Raw genomic sequence first — 15211 nt, 5'->3', positions numbered from 1 at the left:
GGGAAAGAGTTCATTATATGGTAATAACATTGTAATACACTTTATTGTAGTTTGTTCATTAAAGCTTCTTCTTTTTATATGGTTAAGAGCAGATAAAGAGTTGAAGTATGTAAGTTTCCCACACCTTATGATAAACAAAATGATTACAAAAGGATTCTTCTGACATTTCCAATCAGTACTAAAACATTATATGATACATTCTATTATTTTAGAATTCTCCTAAAATTCCCTGATATTTCCAAGTTTTCCTTGACTTTTCTATCCTTAGAAATAACAAATCTAAAATTCCCTGAAAAATAACTAAATTAATCAAATAAAATAAATTAATAACCGGGTGGAATCCTGAGCTAATTTGACCTTTTGAACAGTTGCCAAAAGTGGGTGTTACCTTCTATTGATGCTCTTTTTGGAAGGATGGTAATAGCACCTTCTGCCACACTTTCCTGTTGAACCACAGGAGATATCTTGGATCCCCAGCTGTCCGATCCCACCCACAGGAAGTGACCCGTTTGGTTGTTACGTTTAGCAGCATCCAAGACACGCCTGAAGGACCAGTAAACAGAAACCGCATGCATGTAAGCCAGTGAGAATAAAACCTAAGTATATGAATATGTCCTTCAAACAGAAGAGCCTTCATTCATTCTGGCTTTCTAAGGTCAACAATTTTCTCTATAAGTAACATTTAAATTTGGAAATTGCTCTTAAGTCCTAATCAGACTAGATTCCAAAGAACATCATGTAAATGGCTTAGAAGGGCAGTGGCTTTCAGGAATATGGGAAAGTAAATATGGAGTGGTGCATTATGGTAAAATTAGTTTCTTCCATGCTTTAGAAAGCTCAAGGAAATAACTGAATTCACCTGCTTTTGAGAGTTTTCCCCTCAAGAGCAATACTTGCTTGGCTGCATCATCAGGGAGCCAACTCTTTAAAATTCACAGTAAAATACTTCCTGTTTTTGTGTGTTTGTGTTTTTTACAGATTTACATTAAAGACCCCATGAAATGAAAATGATTACTTTTATGGTTTTTGTCCATGTCCATTTGCTGTGAGACCATCTATATGCTAGTATATCCTAAAAGCTGACAAAAGTAGTAGAAACACATTTAAAATTTACAGTGTTTCTCTTCCCCGGAAAACAGACCAAAAACATTGATGACTTATCTTGCACTTAATGGTCCCTCCCTCCCTGCCACTTACTAGCCTCAGCCATATCACCCTGCAGCTCTTGCCTGGTTGCTGTTGGAAGTGGTATTAGGGAGGCCAGCAGGGGGTGCTCACCCTGTGGTCTGTGTGGGTCCTAATGCCCCAGTATAGTGACGGGGACACTATACTGTAAAAAGCACCATCTTTCGGATGAGATGTTAAACCGAGGTCATTAAAAATCCTAGGGCACTTCTCGTAAAGAGTAGGGGTGTAACCCTGGTGTCCTAGCCAAATTCCCCCCCATTGGCCCCTATATATCATGGCCTCCTAATAATCTCCATCCCTGAATTGGCTACATCAATCTACCATCTCCTCTCTGCCAATAGCTAGCAGGTCATGTTTGTAAATGAGAAGTGGTTCTCAAACAGTTTACCTGGATAAATAAAAATAAAAAAATAAAAAGCTAAACAAATATCAAATTGTCTATAATGTAAAGTCTTTTGGCTAATAAACGGCACACATCACATTTCACATGTTCTTGAGAGGCCTATTATCAATAATTAAGTTATCCAAATAAATAAAATATATATACTGTATACTGTATGTCTGTAATTGTTTTTAGCCTTAACAATGATAGATATTCTTTGTTGTTATTTGTGGAGAGAGAACAAATGACACTTAAACACTATGCTGAAGTCTCTTTTTTTATACATTTTAATAAAGGATAATTTGAGATATATATATATATATATATATATATATATATACAAATAAAGCAGAACAAAAATAAAAGCAAAAAATATAGCAGAACAATTTTCATGTGAAAATCGTTTGAAAAATAAATGTTATTTTCAATGCGACCAATGATTTTACGTTAAATTTACACAGAAATACATTGTTCTAGCAGTATGGATTTGGATTCATCCCAGTCACTGAAGTATTTTGAATCCGTTCACTACAAAGATTCGCTCAGATTCATTCACTGATTCATTCAGTGACCATTTCTGTCAATTACACCTATACAGCAGTAGGTGGCATCAAATGAACATCTTTTGTATGTTTTGAGAGAGTCATCAAACACAAACGAAACAAATCAAATTATCCTTTATTAAAATTTGCTTGTCTGCTAAGAGACTTCAGCAGAGTGTTTAAGTGTCATGTGCTCTCTTGCCACAAATAACAACAAAGAATATCTATCATTGTTTTGGCTAAAAAAATTGTTCAGTAAAGGGCCGTATTCGTTCAGTGGGACCAACCAATTATAAGCTCATTCACAGCCAGCACTCGAATGCTAATGGCTTCTGTTATAGTCAGGCTTTACAGGCAGGAAAAGCCACCAAAGCAATCTTGTGCTTAAAATGAGAGCTCATTGGCTTCAGGGAAAGATTTCAGTGAACAAGAAAAAGGAGTCTGTAAATGGAAGTTCCAAAACACTGATTCGTCCATGAACGAAGCACAACTATTCAGCTCTCATTTCATGAATGAGGCCCATTGTTTTTCTTTTTCAACATATTACCACTGCAGATAATCATTATTGTTATTTAATATACATGCATCAATGCATAGGGGAAAAAGCAATTGATTAGGGCACCTGATGTCATCCTCATTTGCAAACATGACAACGGCTCGGGCATTGGGAGTCTCCAGCAAGCGCAGGATGATCTTGTCGAACTCTCCTGGTCTGGGCTCTCTGGGGATCTTCAGTGATTGAGCAATACACACACCACCTAAGAGAAAGAGGAAGAGTTACAGGTTAGAAAGAGAGCACATAAAGACTGATTAAGATGATGGAAGGTTGGAGAGTGAGGAAAGAAAGAAAGAAAGAAAGAAAGAAAGAAAGAAAGAAAGAAAGAAAGAAAGAAAGAAAGAAAGAAAGAAAGAAAGAAAAAAGAAAAAAGAATTGAAAGATGATTTTCAAGAAACTCAAATATGTGACAAAGACGACAAAAAGAAGATTAAAGGGAAAAAGGAGGCAGACAGCAAAGAAGATAATGGGGTATTGAGGATGAAAGGATGAGAGAGAGAGAGAGAGAGAGAGAGAGAGAGAGAGAGAGAGAGAGAGAGAGTTTATTATCCCTTTCAGGAAATTTAATTTGCAGTAGAGTTTTGAGAAGACTCCATAAATACAAAAAACACACAATGATCACAATCATAAAACACACCACATAATATATCTCAACAAAATATTCAATAAAACAATATAAAAACACACAACACTACTTCCACTATGTGTGTGTGTGTGTGTGTGTGTGTGTGAGAGAGAGAGAGAGAGAGAGAGAGAGAGAGAGAGAGAGAGAGAGAGAGAGAGAGAGAGAGAGAGAGAGACAAGACGTGAGAAGGTCAGAAAGCGTGGAAGAACAGATGAAAACACAGAAAACACAAAGAAAACTATTTCCACTATACAATGGACATAGAGACCAACAAACAGTTGTTGTTTTCTTTTTGTTTTCTTCTCAGCAGAGTGAGGAAAGCATGTTTTGATTCAAATGATATCTGATAGTGTCACCTTGCCCAAGGTGCCTGTGGGAACACCGCTCCGCTTATTTACTTGGCATAATGCAATTCAGACCATGCAAGACTCTACACTTGACAGCCTTTGGCCTTAGTGTCATATACACCAAAGCGTACACAATAGCAATTCTGTTGTTTCCATATATCTTAGCATATAAAAGATGTCCAAAGAAAATTGTGACAAGTTAAGTCGTCAAGATCTGATCAGGTCTTCAAGACAGCTCAGGCACTCGCATGACACTTACACAAATGAAGGAATCATGCTTACGCTTGCCTCGAATAGAAACAGACTATCTACTCTCTAGGTCAATATATTTCCTTACTGGCAGCCACTGTTTGAATTGAAAGGGGAATGGGAACAATACAAAAATAAATAAATAAATAAACATGGGTGGTCCCATTCTATTTCACTGAATTAAGGATGAATAATTAAAAATAATTCTGTTAAAACTTTGCTGGGACATTACGTGGATTTCTTAGTAGTTAAAAACTGATTTTCCATAAAAAATTTCTGAAGACGACCTTAAACAAATCTAGAGTTCTGGCAAACTAGCCGAAAACTGGCCACAAATTTGCCACTCGCTATTTTCACATGCAAACGAGCTTGTGATTCGCCACAAATGTTTGCCAGAATTTTCTAGCTCTTCCCCAGTAGTGGTGAACCTGCAGCAAACCTTTGGCAACAATAGACAATTTGCAGCAAGTTTGCCGCAAAGCTAATTTGGATGTGAAAATTATAAGGGTACCCAAGCATGACTTTGTGATACTTTTTGTAATGCCTGATCAAAACTTATGTATATAAGTTGCTAATAGGTTAAAAGGCTAAGCAGTTAGCACTATGCTAAACTATCAGGTTAATGGGTTAGCTTGCTTACTGAACACACAAATAATTTAAATTATTAATTTGACCATTGCAGCTTCTGTAATATAATTTTAACAGTAATACTGTTTTTAACTACATTAATTGACATAATTAGACGGTCAATATGTAATCTATATACAAGTGATATCCCTTACGAAAATCGAGAATTCATGGAAAATTTGCCACAAACTTAATAACCACTGATAATTTTCACATGCAAATGAGCTTTGAGGCAAATTGTTCATCGTTGCCAAAAGTTTGCTGGAGGTTCACTTCTACCGATGAAGATATTCAAACTTATGACAAACATTTGTGGTGAATCAAAAGCTTGTTTGCATGTGAAAATAATGAGCAGCAACTTTGTGGCTATTTTTGATTTTTTAAGGGATTGTATTTTTTTTAATTAGGGAATCGCTTTGGGGTCCAAGGTCGGTAGGATTTGGCATGACAGGACAACAACACATTGTCAGGGAATTTGCAACAAGCAGTGTTTGATATGGGAACAGGCCTCTCTCAGTGTTCAAAGTGTGGCTATAATAATCCTCCATCTTCACTCAAAGACCTCCATTACAGCATTAGCTCTTCATGCCCTAAGTTAAACACTCCAATACCCCTTCAAATACACTCTCTCGCCACTACAGTCCATTTAATGAACCGCTGTGACGGGCCCCATCCTGAGAGCAGCTCAATGTTTCCTCTCCATCAAGGAAGTCATCACAATGCCCAATTCTCCCAAAGACATTCAGTGATTATACTGAATGGATGTCCTTTCAAGGATAAGCGCCAATCTGGACATCATCATGGTTTTCTTAATAGTGGCTGTTCTCCATTGTTGTCACCTCAGTCATCATAATGCAATTGAGATACTGTGCTATGATAATGTCTGCTTGTGGGGTGTCATTGTGGGGCACAATTTTAAGATGGCATGTCTGGCTTGAGAGAATGCGACATGTGAGGGGATAATCAGAAACAACCACAACCCTGCTAAAAGGAAAACCGCTTAAACCAGACTGAGGTGGTTAACTGGTTTCCCAGCTTGGTCAAGCTAGACCAGCTTAAACAATATAAGACCAGCAAACCGACTAAGGTTGATTTCAGCAGGGAATATCTCTTCTGCTCTAGGAAATTTCCACTTTTATTTTCTGCTTTTTTTCCGACAAACATGAGGTTAATATGAGGCAAATTGCTGCAAACATTTCACCACAAAGTTTGTTTGCATGTTAACAGACGAGCTTGCCGCAAATGTCACAATGTTTGCCAAATGTAAAAACTATTGCTATTTCATTTTGTTTTTTTAAATGACTTTCACCCAGTATTGGTCTTTGCTACGTATGTGTTATTCAAGCTTATTATTTGTATTTCATTGTTAGCTTAGCAACATGTTAACAGCAAAATCGTCTACTGTGAGCAGTTGTGTCTCTCGTGCACTTCACGCGAGGAGCTATCGCAAGCCCTTTTGACATTTAATCACATGCAGGATATTAATTATAGACATGTATAATAAACTTTTACTAGCAAAATGCTAATTCTTGATATTAGTAATTAGGTTTGCACTAGTCAATACGTGAATTCCTGACACAAAAAATTACGACATTGCTCACGCACATTCTTGATCTCAAAAATGGAATTTCAACTTGTAAACACTGTAATTTGTTTATATATGTAACTGCATTTTCACTGGTAGAATGTTACAATGATCTCTCATTCACTCCTGTTTCAAAACACAATTACAGATATCTATAATTCATTTCTTGTTAAAATTCTTATTTCACATATCAGCAATGTACAACATACTAGTAAAAATTATAATTTTCATAGCAATAATTACATTGTTACTAGTGCAATTTTGTAGCATGCATGATTTAGTATAAATGTGGTTGTCGCCAATGTAGCACATTTGAAATAAATCACTAAATATATTCCAGCTTAGAACGCTGCCTTAGAATGTACCTGCCTATGAAACAGTAGGAAACTTTCACTACTGTAGTTTTTGGAACAGAGCATATTACTTTGTGAGATAAGTTAGTCGATGGAGTATGGCCCATCTGAAGGTTCATAAACTCACTGCTTATGTCGTTCACCCGCTTGGTCTATGAAACTGACAGCAGTCCAGGCTTTCTGCCATTCATAAAATATTCAGACAGGCCATGACACAAAATCTGATTCAGAGACCAAACCGCATGCTCAAAATAAGATGGTGGCCTCGACTAGCGAGGAAGCTCATTTAGAGCTCTTGGTGTCAAATCTGCCAGAGGCAATAAGAGTTTCAGTTGTATTAGTCACACTGTTGTGTGCAACAGACGAACCACCATGACAATCTCAAACAATTTATAAGTGCCTGGGGCATCTTGTCTTTTGTGAGTGAGCATCTCAGTTGTCCAATAAAATTATCAGACTAAAACATGATATCTTATATCTGTCACGGTTTCGTGTCACCCGCACCATGTTTCGTGTCACCTGCACTGTGTTTTGCGTCATCTGCACCATGTTTCGCGTCGTCTGCACCGTGTTTCGTGTTGTCCGCCCCGTGTTTTCTGTTTCACCCGTCACTAGTCACTTTCCATGTCACGCTCCCTTGTTGTCCGCCCGTGTTTTCTGTTTTACCGTTCACGCTCCCTGTCATGTCTTCCTTGTTGCCCGCCTGAGTCTCACTGTCCGTGTGTGAACTACACTTCTTCCCGTCGTTTCCGGCCCTGTCAGTGTGTTATTGTCTGCACCTGTCTGTCATTTTGTCATCACCGTGTCTCTTTATTTAAACCCCGCTGTTTTCCCTTCCTATTGTCGTTGCGTTGACGTTCCATGTTTTCGCTCATGTCTGTTGTGACTCGCTCTCTCCGTTCGTGTTCCTTGCCAGTCAGTCTGTTCTTTCGAGGTTACCCTCCTGTCGTTTCAGGTTTACCCTACCCTCCGTGGATGTGTGCTGCTCAGCCACTCCTGCACCCCTCCTGTGTTTAATCCGGTATTCTTAGTTGGTGTTTTCCCATCGTGGACCTTTTACTTTGTTCCTGAGTTTGTTTGTTTTTGTGCTTATTCAATAAGCTCTTGGATCCTAACCACTCGTCTGCCTCCTCCTGTTCCTCACAAGTCATTACAATATCACTCAATAGTCAATACAGTAATGTTTCCAAAAATGAAAATATTGTCATCATCGACTTGTTTCAAACACAAAATGAGATAAGAAGAATGGTAGCCTCAGACACCATTTACTTTCATTGAATGGTAAAAAAGATGCAATTAAAGTCAATGCTGTTTGAGACTCACATTCTGCCTAACATCTCCTTTTGTGTTACAAAGAAGAAAGTAAGTCATATGGGTTTGGAAACACTTAAGGGAACAGGATTTAAATTATGCAAGAATTTGTCTTTTTTGCATGAACTATCAATTTAAATCTCCGAATAAAATTTAAATAAGAAATATGCACAAACTAAATGGCAGATTTGATGTTCAGCGGTTTACAGTAATTAAGAAGGCAAATGATTGTGCTTTATTAAAGTGTGGGATCTTAAGCATTCTGGATAATTCATATTTTGAATTAAGGATCATTTACACATTAAGTTTTAAAGAGGACATAAATTATGAAATTGTGGTAGCTGTGAGCAGTGTGCTGACAGCTAATTTAACAGTAGTAGTGTGCATACTACAAAAAGTACTTCAGTAATAAGACAGCCAGACACCTTGTGCAGAAGATATTAAGGGATATGCAAGTAAGGATGAGTCCTTTATTCCAGAGAGCTTTCCCCATCTTCCACTGGTTGTATAAACAGATAGTCCCGCCACAACCTCACACCATTGATTGAGCCAATGTTGATGTGTCGGGCTGGGGTTAGTTTCCCAAAACCATCATAGGCCAATTATGTTCGCAAGTTCCATCATTACCAACATAATTCAACGATTTTGTGTTTCTCGAAACTATAGTTTCAACGAACATTCGCAAACAGCTCTATAACTGTGGTTAAAAATAGGGTTCCTTCTTAGTTAGACATAATTTGACTTCTCCGAGGCTTCTTTCATTCTGTCAAGACTTTGACCACATTACATGCACTTAATAAATGGCTTTTTCGGGGATTACAGAAAGCAGTGTTCTGAAACGTCATGTAAATGTGACTGCAGACTTTCTCATGCCGTTTTGAGATTAAAGGCTGTTGAAAGCGCTTTAACAGACGTTTTCTGTCAGAAAACACTGTTTATGTGTCCATGTTCACGCATAAGTGGTGTTCTTAAAGATTTTTAAAGACTATGCATGTGCGTACTTTCTCAAGTGCATCAGGGGAACACCAAAATCTTATGTAGAGGGAAACCCCACTATTGCAGCGCAATGCATCAGTCGCATTACACAATGCCCACCACTTGTGTGTCTTCAGCAACTTTCACGTAATAAACGCATTAAACTTTATGGTGTATGTGCAAATAAGCTATTTTAATTTGATATCCATCTGATCTCTGCAGAAGTTATAACTCCACCCCCTGCCTAAGGTCATTAACAACAACTCTATATTGTTGAAACAGCATGGTAGCTACTACGGATTCAGGGAACAGTTGTGACTAGCTAGTTAATTTCTCCAACGATGCATCATACTATGATGTTCGGGAAACGCAGCCCTGGACAGGCACCAGGCCTTCAAACAAACAGAACAATGTTTTGAAAGTATCACTGAGCCACAGTGTTACACTTAACACAGCCTACAAATGGTTCACTTATAGCTGAGGGAAACGAGAAAGAAGAAAAAATTTTTTCGAGGTATAACGTCCACTGGGGCTGCTAAAAGTAGGTTAAATGTTCTCCAAAACAGATGAGGTTTTAAAGGTGTATGCTTGTTGAGTTTTAAATAAACAAAAAATAATTTCTTACCCTAAACTTTAAACCTAAACATAACTAATATTGTGACAAATGTAAATGTGTCCTGAAAAACTCAATTGCTGAAGCAACAACATCACTTGGTGTTACTTCTATGAGACTTTAGGCTCATATGATGACTTGCATCTTAAGGACTAGTACTCCGGTCACAAGTGAAACACTTAATCAGTAATGAGTTACTGCACAATTTGATTGAACTCAAACAAGCTTGTTATGTAATTCAAACGTTGAGCAAACGTTGAACAAGTGTTTTGATGTCAGAAGGTAGTATTATATGCGGAATAGGGTGAAAAGAATGTGTTATTCAACTGATAATCTGCTGTTTTACTTGTGATTTGTGTGAAAGTGAGTAAAAGACAGTTGTGGCTCCATTATTGTTTATTTCACTAGGAAACTGTCACAATATGTACAATGAGCCTGGCAAAAATTATTTAGCCAAAATGTAGGTATAGTAATAGGATTCTAAGAGACCAGGTAGGTTTACATGCAAAGTGAAATACACTGATGAGCCAAAACATTAGTCAAGTCACATTATGACCACCTGCACTGTAAAATTTTTTAGTTTACAGTAAATTCATGGCTACTAGTTGCATGACATTTACAGTAAATTTTACATTAGTATTTCTACAATTCATTCATATGAAAAGAAACTTCACAGTGAACAGGACCAATATATTAGTGTAATGTAGCAGTGCTGTGTTGTAGAATCACAATGATCATCTGTATTAGTTTTTATCTAAAGTGTTTGTTAATTGTCACCATCTTTGAGTTTTGTATCATGAGTGTTGATATCTTATGTGCCTGATCAACAACTCATGATAAAAAGTTAATGAGTGATAAAGCTTTGCAAACATCACATCCTCATTTATTTAAAACGATACTAATTCTTTACTTTCAAATGCATTATATTGTTTACTTTATACATGATGGTCTGACATAAAGTCAACCACTAAACTGACTATTTTCTCCATACATCAGAGTGCGATAAAATGTGTTCTTAAATACACATTCCACTAACTGGGAGAATTTTTATTATAAATAAATAAGATACGGTCCCATCCAAAGGGAACGCTAAACATCAAAATGGTAACTTCACACAAAATACAATTGTCCCATAATGCAGTGAAATATAAAAGAAAATCACAGTAATTTGATTTGTTGTGATTAGCCTGCATTGATTCAAATTCTGAAAACAGTATTTTATTGTAAGAACTTACTGTTAAATCTTGTAAAATTCTGGCAATTTTTTACAGTGTGCTTAATATGCTGTTGGTCTTCCACTGCTGTTGGTCTTCCTGTGGACAGGGGTCATCATGGGTACTTTGACCGGTCTGCGGCTACTCTGCCCCATATGCTGCAGTGTGCGATGCACTGTGTGTTGTGACACATTCCTCCCATAACATAAAACATTTCTGTGATTTGTGCCAAGGTAGACCTTCTGTCAGTTCAGACAAGACGGGATAGCCTCCATTGCCCTCGCGCATCGATGAGCCTTGGGCACCCAACACCCTGTCGCTGGTTTGTGGTTTGTCTCTCCTCAGACCACTGTCGGTAGGTACTCACCACTGCTGACCGGGAGCACCCCACAAGACTTGCCATTTCAGAGATGCTCTGCCAATCATCTAGCCATAACAATTTGGCCCTTGTCAAAGTCGCTCAGGTCTTTGCTCCTGCCCATTTCTTGTGCATTCAACATGATGACTACGAGAACTGATTGTTCACTTATCATCTGATCTACCCAGACCTTTACATGTGGCCTTGTTAGAATCTTCTAATCATCTCATCAACGTTATTCACTTCACCTGTGATTGGTCATAATGTTTTGGCTCATCAGTGTAGGCATAATGGGCAAAAATCGTGTTGTGTCAATCAGATTTTACTTAAGTTTATGAATACAGGAAAGCAAACCCACTGACGTCAAACCCGGTGTGAAAATGATTATCTTACTGCTTTAACATGAATTTTTCTTTCACTGCTTAAAGCTATGAATAATCTAAATTCTTATTTTCAATCTGAAAATACAGTTCCCCTTCTGTCACTCACTCAACATTGTGTCTTCTGAGAGCCTTGCAAAGGCCTTAAGAACTTAAGAAAAGGCCAATGTCAAGTTGGCATACAGAATTTCCATGCCCCGCCTCCGGATATACGAGCATAAAGGGGAGCAGGCGAGCGACTCTCAGACAGATTTTTGAGTTCACCACTGTTCCACTCACCTCTACTGGCGATAATCACTGCTGTTGGAACACGCATTCCAGCGGCTTTCTCCTCTCTGCACGCTGTGCAGTCCATGCCCCTCGACAGCACTTTCATTGCCTGAAAGAGTGTTTCTCCTCCTAAAAGAGTTTATTTTCCTTTATAAAAGTGTTTGAGTTCCCACTCATAAAAGAGCAATACACAGCAGGCGTTGAACATCCTTTTCAGGACCCGTCTTTTTCAAGATACCCTTCCGCCTCTGTGTAGTTCCTGGATGTGGTCGATTTCGATCAGTCATAAATGCTGCCTCGTGTGCCTGGGCTGCGATCACACGCAGGCAGTGTTTTATGAATGGTTCATGTTCTCAGTGCGAGAACATAGCCATGGCAACATTGCGGCCGCGGCTTTCTTTTCTCACGAGAAAAAGCCACTTCTTCCCGCGGGATTGAGGACGACCCGGCTGGCGTTGAAGGCGATTCGGGATGACCACGGGCTCGATTTCGCTGGGTAAAAACCCACGAACCACCTGCCCCCCCGGCACGCTTGCTTACTTCCATCCAAGCTCGGGATGCACACTATGCTTTCCGCCATGAGCGTGAGGTGGACTGGAACCCCCCCCCCACGGCTACTCGATCGGTTCCTCGGGCCAGGGCGCCACTCATAGCCATGCTGTTCAGAATGCTCACGCAAAAACAAATTATAACCTGCGTTTGCATTAGATTGGTTCACAGTGGTAGACCTGAAGGACACGTACTTCACGTCTCCATTCTGTCTCGGCGTGGACCCTCCCTATGGCTCGCATCCGACAGCCAGGCGAATCAGTACAATGGCCTACCGTCGGCCCGTCCATGTCCCTCGCGTCTTCACCAAGGTCGCAGAGGCAGCCCATGTCCCGCTACGGGATGTTGGCATCCACATACTCAATTACCACATCGACTGGCTCATCCTAGCACACTCTTGAGAGTTACTATGCGCCCACAGGGACCAGGTGCTCGCGCACCTCAGTCGCTTGGGGCTACAGGTCAACTGGGAAAAAGCAAGCTCTCTCCGGTTCAGAGTATCTCTTTTCCTGGCTTGGAGTTAGACTTCCAGAGGCTCCTGGGGCATATGGCATCCTCGGCTGCGGTCGCGACGCTTGGGTTGATGCATATAAGACCGCTTCAGCACTGGCTTCAGACTCGAGTTCCGAGATGGGCATGGCAACGCAGCCCTTCAGGGTTTAGGTTGTGAACCTGCAAGCAAAGCTGCCCCGGGAGGAGGCAGACCCAGCCTCTTCATTGCTGTGTCTGGTATGTGCTTTGCGTATCCATGTGGACCGCACGCAGGGCTCTAGATGCTCTGTGCAGCTCTTTGTCTGCTTTGGCGGACAGCAGAAAGGGAACGCCATCTCCAAACAGAGGTTAGCTCTTTGAGTTGTTGATGCTATCCCCTAGGCTATCACACCCAGGCCATGCCCCCCTCCTTGCGGGATCGAGCACCCTCTACGAGTAGTGTGGCATCCTTGTGGGCACTGGCCCATGGCACCTCCCTAGCAGACATCTGCAGAGGAGCGGGCTGGGCAACACCCAACACCTTTGCTAGATTCTACAACCTCAGGGTTGAGTCAGTCTCGTCCCGTGTTTTGTCAGGTCCGAGCCGGTAGAACGCGATAATACGGAACAGCCGACCGGGTGTTCCGCTTGCACCTTGCGCTCTTCACCAAGTTGATCCAGTGCGCCTTCTTTCCAAGGTCAGCCACTAAGCTATCGATTCCTGGATGCTATTCCTCCCTAGCCCTCTGGCCAGCGAATTCAGCGGAGGAATTCGCAGCCAGACCCACCACGAGTCGAGTGCTCCGTGTTGGGCTTGGGCTCCACAGGCATAGTTCCTGCTTCAGGCAACTCCCTGTGATGTATTTTCTGTGATACGGTCCCCCTGCTGGCAGGACCTGTGTCTCCCTTGGACAGTCCTCACTGCCCCCGGTCGCCGTGTCTGTAGCAACTCCTCCCTTGTCAGGCAGGATCTACCACCACACCATGTCCACGGGTGGCTTGACAACCCCCGTGTGTATTAGCCACAAGTTCCCTCCCCCCAGTCTGGGCAGGTTGTGGTCTCCAAAAGGCCTTTTCCCCCTGAAAGAATAAGATGCATCTATAGTATTAAGATAGCCGCTTTTTAACTCTATGACGAGAAACATAGAGAGAGAAAATGCGCGGCTGGCCAGCTGGCTCCCATACAAGTCATGTTGCCTGTTTCCGTACGGGTACTGGAAACCTAAGAGCAGTATATGACACCTTTTATTGAGGGAGTTGGGGAGGGTTACGTGCAGCTGACCCAGCTGCTTCTAGCACGCAGCAGCCTGCTTGCACCTGGCTCGGCAGTCACGTAACACGGGTAGTGCATGGCGTTTTGAAGTGGGACCCCTTGTGTCACTACAATCGACACAACGTTGAGTGAGTGACAGAAGGAGATTGTCTTGGTTACTGTTGTAAACTCCATTCCCGATGGAAGGAACGAGATGTTGTATTCCTCTTTCCACGTCACTATCCCTACCACTGTAATGTGCCGTAACCTTATTCTCGGCTCCTCAGTGAAAACCTGTCTGCATATGACGACCTTATCTCAAGTTCAGAGGTACGTGAGGCTCTCAGAAGAGACCCCTTGTGTCACTACAATCAACACAATGTCTCGTTCCTTCCATCGGGGAACAGAGGTTACAACAGTAACCATGACGTTATTTTTCTGTTTGCGCAATGAATTCAGTTGAACTTTCAGATCTGCCAAAGATGAAAACTTCTTTAATGGGTAAAAGTTTCCCTTAATTTTCGCGTTACACAGTGTGCAGTCAAGAAGCATTTGTCAACCCTTTAAATCGTAATACAATCAGATCAAAGGAAATTTTTTATACAAATCTCACACTAAAGTCCCAGCCAAATTTCCTTTCTACTGTTTACCATTTATTTAGCACAGTCTTTCTATATTCTGGCAGAAATAAGCCATGTTCTGCTAGACACATGGCAGAACAATCTCAATTTTTTCCTGTGACTTAAGAGCAGCCAGCTACACACAAAAGTGTCCTAAGCGTGGGAGTAGGGGCTTTTGTGTTTCTCATGCAAACCGTGGCAGCCATTAGCGGTGCAGTGTGTAAGCCAACACATAAGCATTCCACACTGTGAATGCAAGAACATTTTTGAAACCCGGAACAAAAAGTATCTGTGGGCTGGGATACATTTTACATCTTTATATAACACTCTACATTACACCAAACGACTACAGTCATTGTCAAAATAATGTGGGCAATAGAGCAAACGAAGAACAAGTCATTTTGTTTACCGGTAAATGCATATCAAAATCAGGAAACAATGTTTTTTAAGCATTGACATTGTGACTGAGACATTACTAAATATTTCTGCCTATGGAACATTATCTGTGGCTGAACATTAGAGATGGGAATCATAAAGAATTCTGGTTCCAATTCTGATTTCACTTAACGATTCAGTTCCTTAATGATTCTTTTAGTCATTTTTGAGGATAACAAAATTCAATGCTTCAAAAACTGAAATGCTAAAAGGTTAAAAATTCTTCTTTATGATCCGTCTTTGCAGGCATTACGAATCAAAGCTTGGCAGTGAGTCTAGTCTCCTACAGCTCATTTAAAACTTCCAAAG

At 40.5% G+C, this 15211-nt stretch overlaps 1 protein-coding gene across 2 annotated transcripts in view; it reads right to left on the bottom strand.

The window, feature by feature from the left end:
* Positions 1–15211, bottom strand: part of LOC127638105 (metabotropic glutamate receptor 8-like) — a 229068-nt gene that overhangs the window by 82384 nt on the left and 131473 nt on the right. For both annotated transcript variants that reach the window (XM_052119455.1, XM_052119456.1), the window contains 2 exons: positions 2735–2870; positions 389–543 (listed from right to left, as the gene is read on the bottom strand). In XM_052119455.1, coding sequence (XP_051975415.1) covers positions 389–543; positions 2735–2870 — 291 coding nt within the window. The remainder of the gene's footprint in view (positions 1–388; positions 544–2734; positions 2871–15211) is intronic.

Source organism: Xyrauchen texanus, chromosome 46, assembly GCF_025860055.1.
Source record: "Xyrauchen texanus isolate HMW12.3.18 chromosome 46, RBS_HiC_50CHRs, whole genome shotgun sequence".
Classification (NCBI taxonomy): Eukaryota; Metazoa; Chordata; class Actinopteri; order Cypriniformes; family Catostomidae; genus Xyrauchen; species Xyrauchen texanus.
The sequence above is the reverse complement of the archived record's forward strand: the minus strand, read 5'-3'. Positions and strand labels throughout refer to the sequence as shown.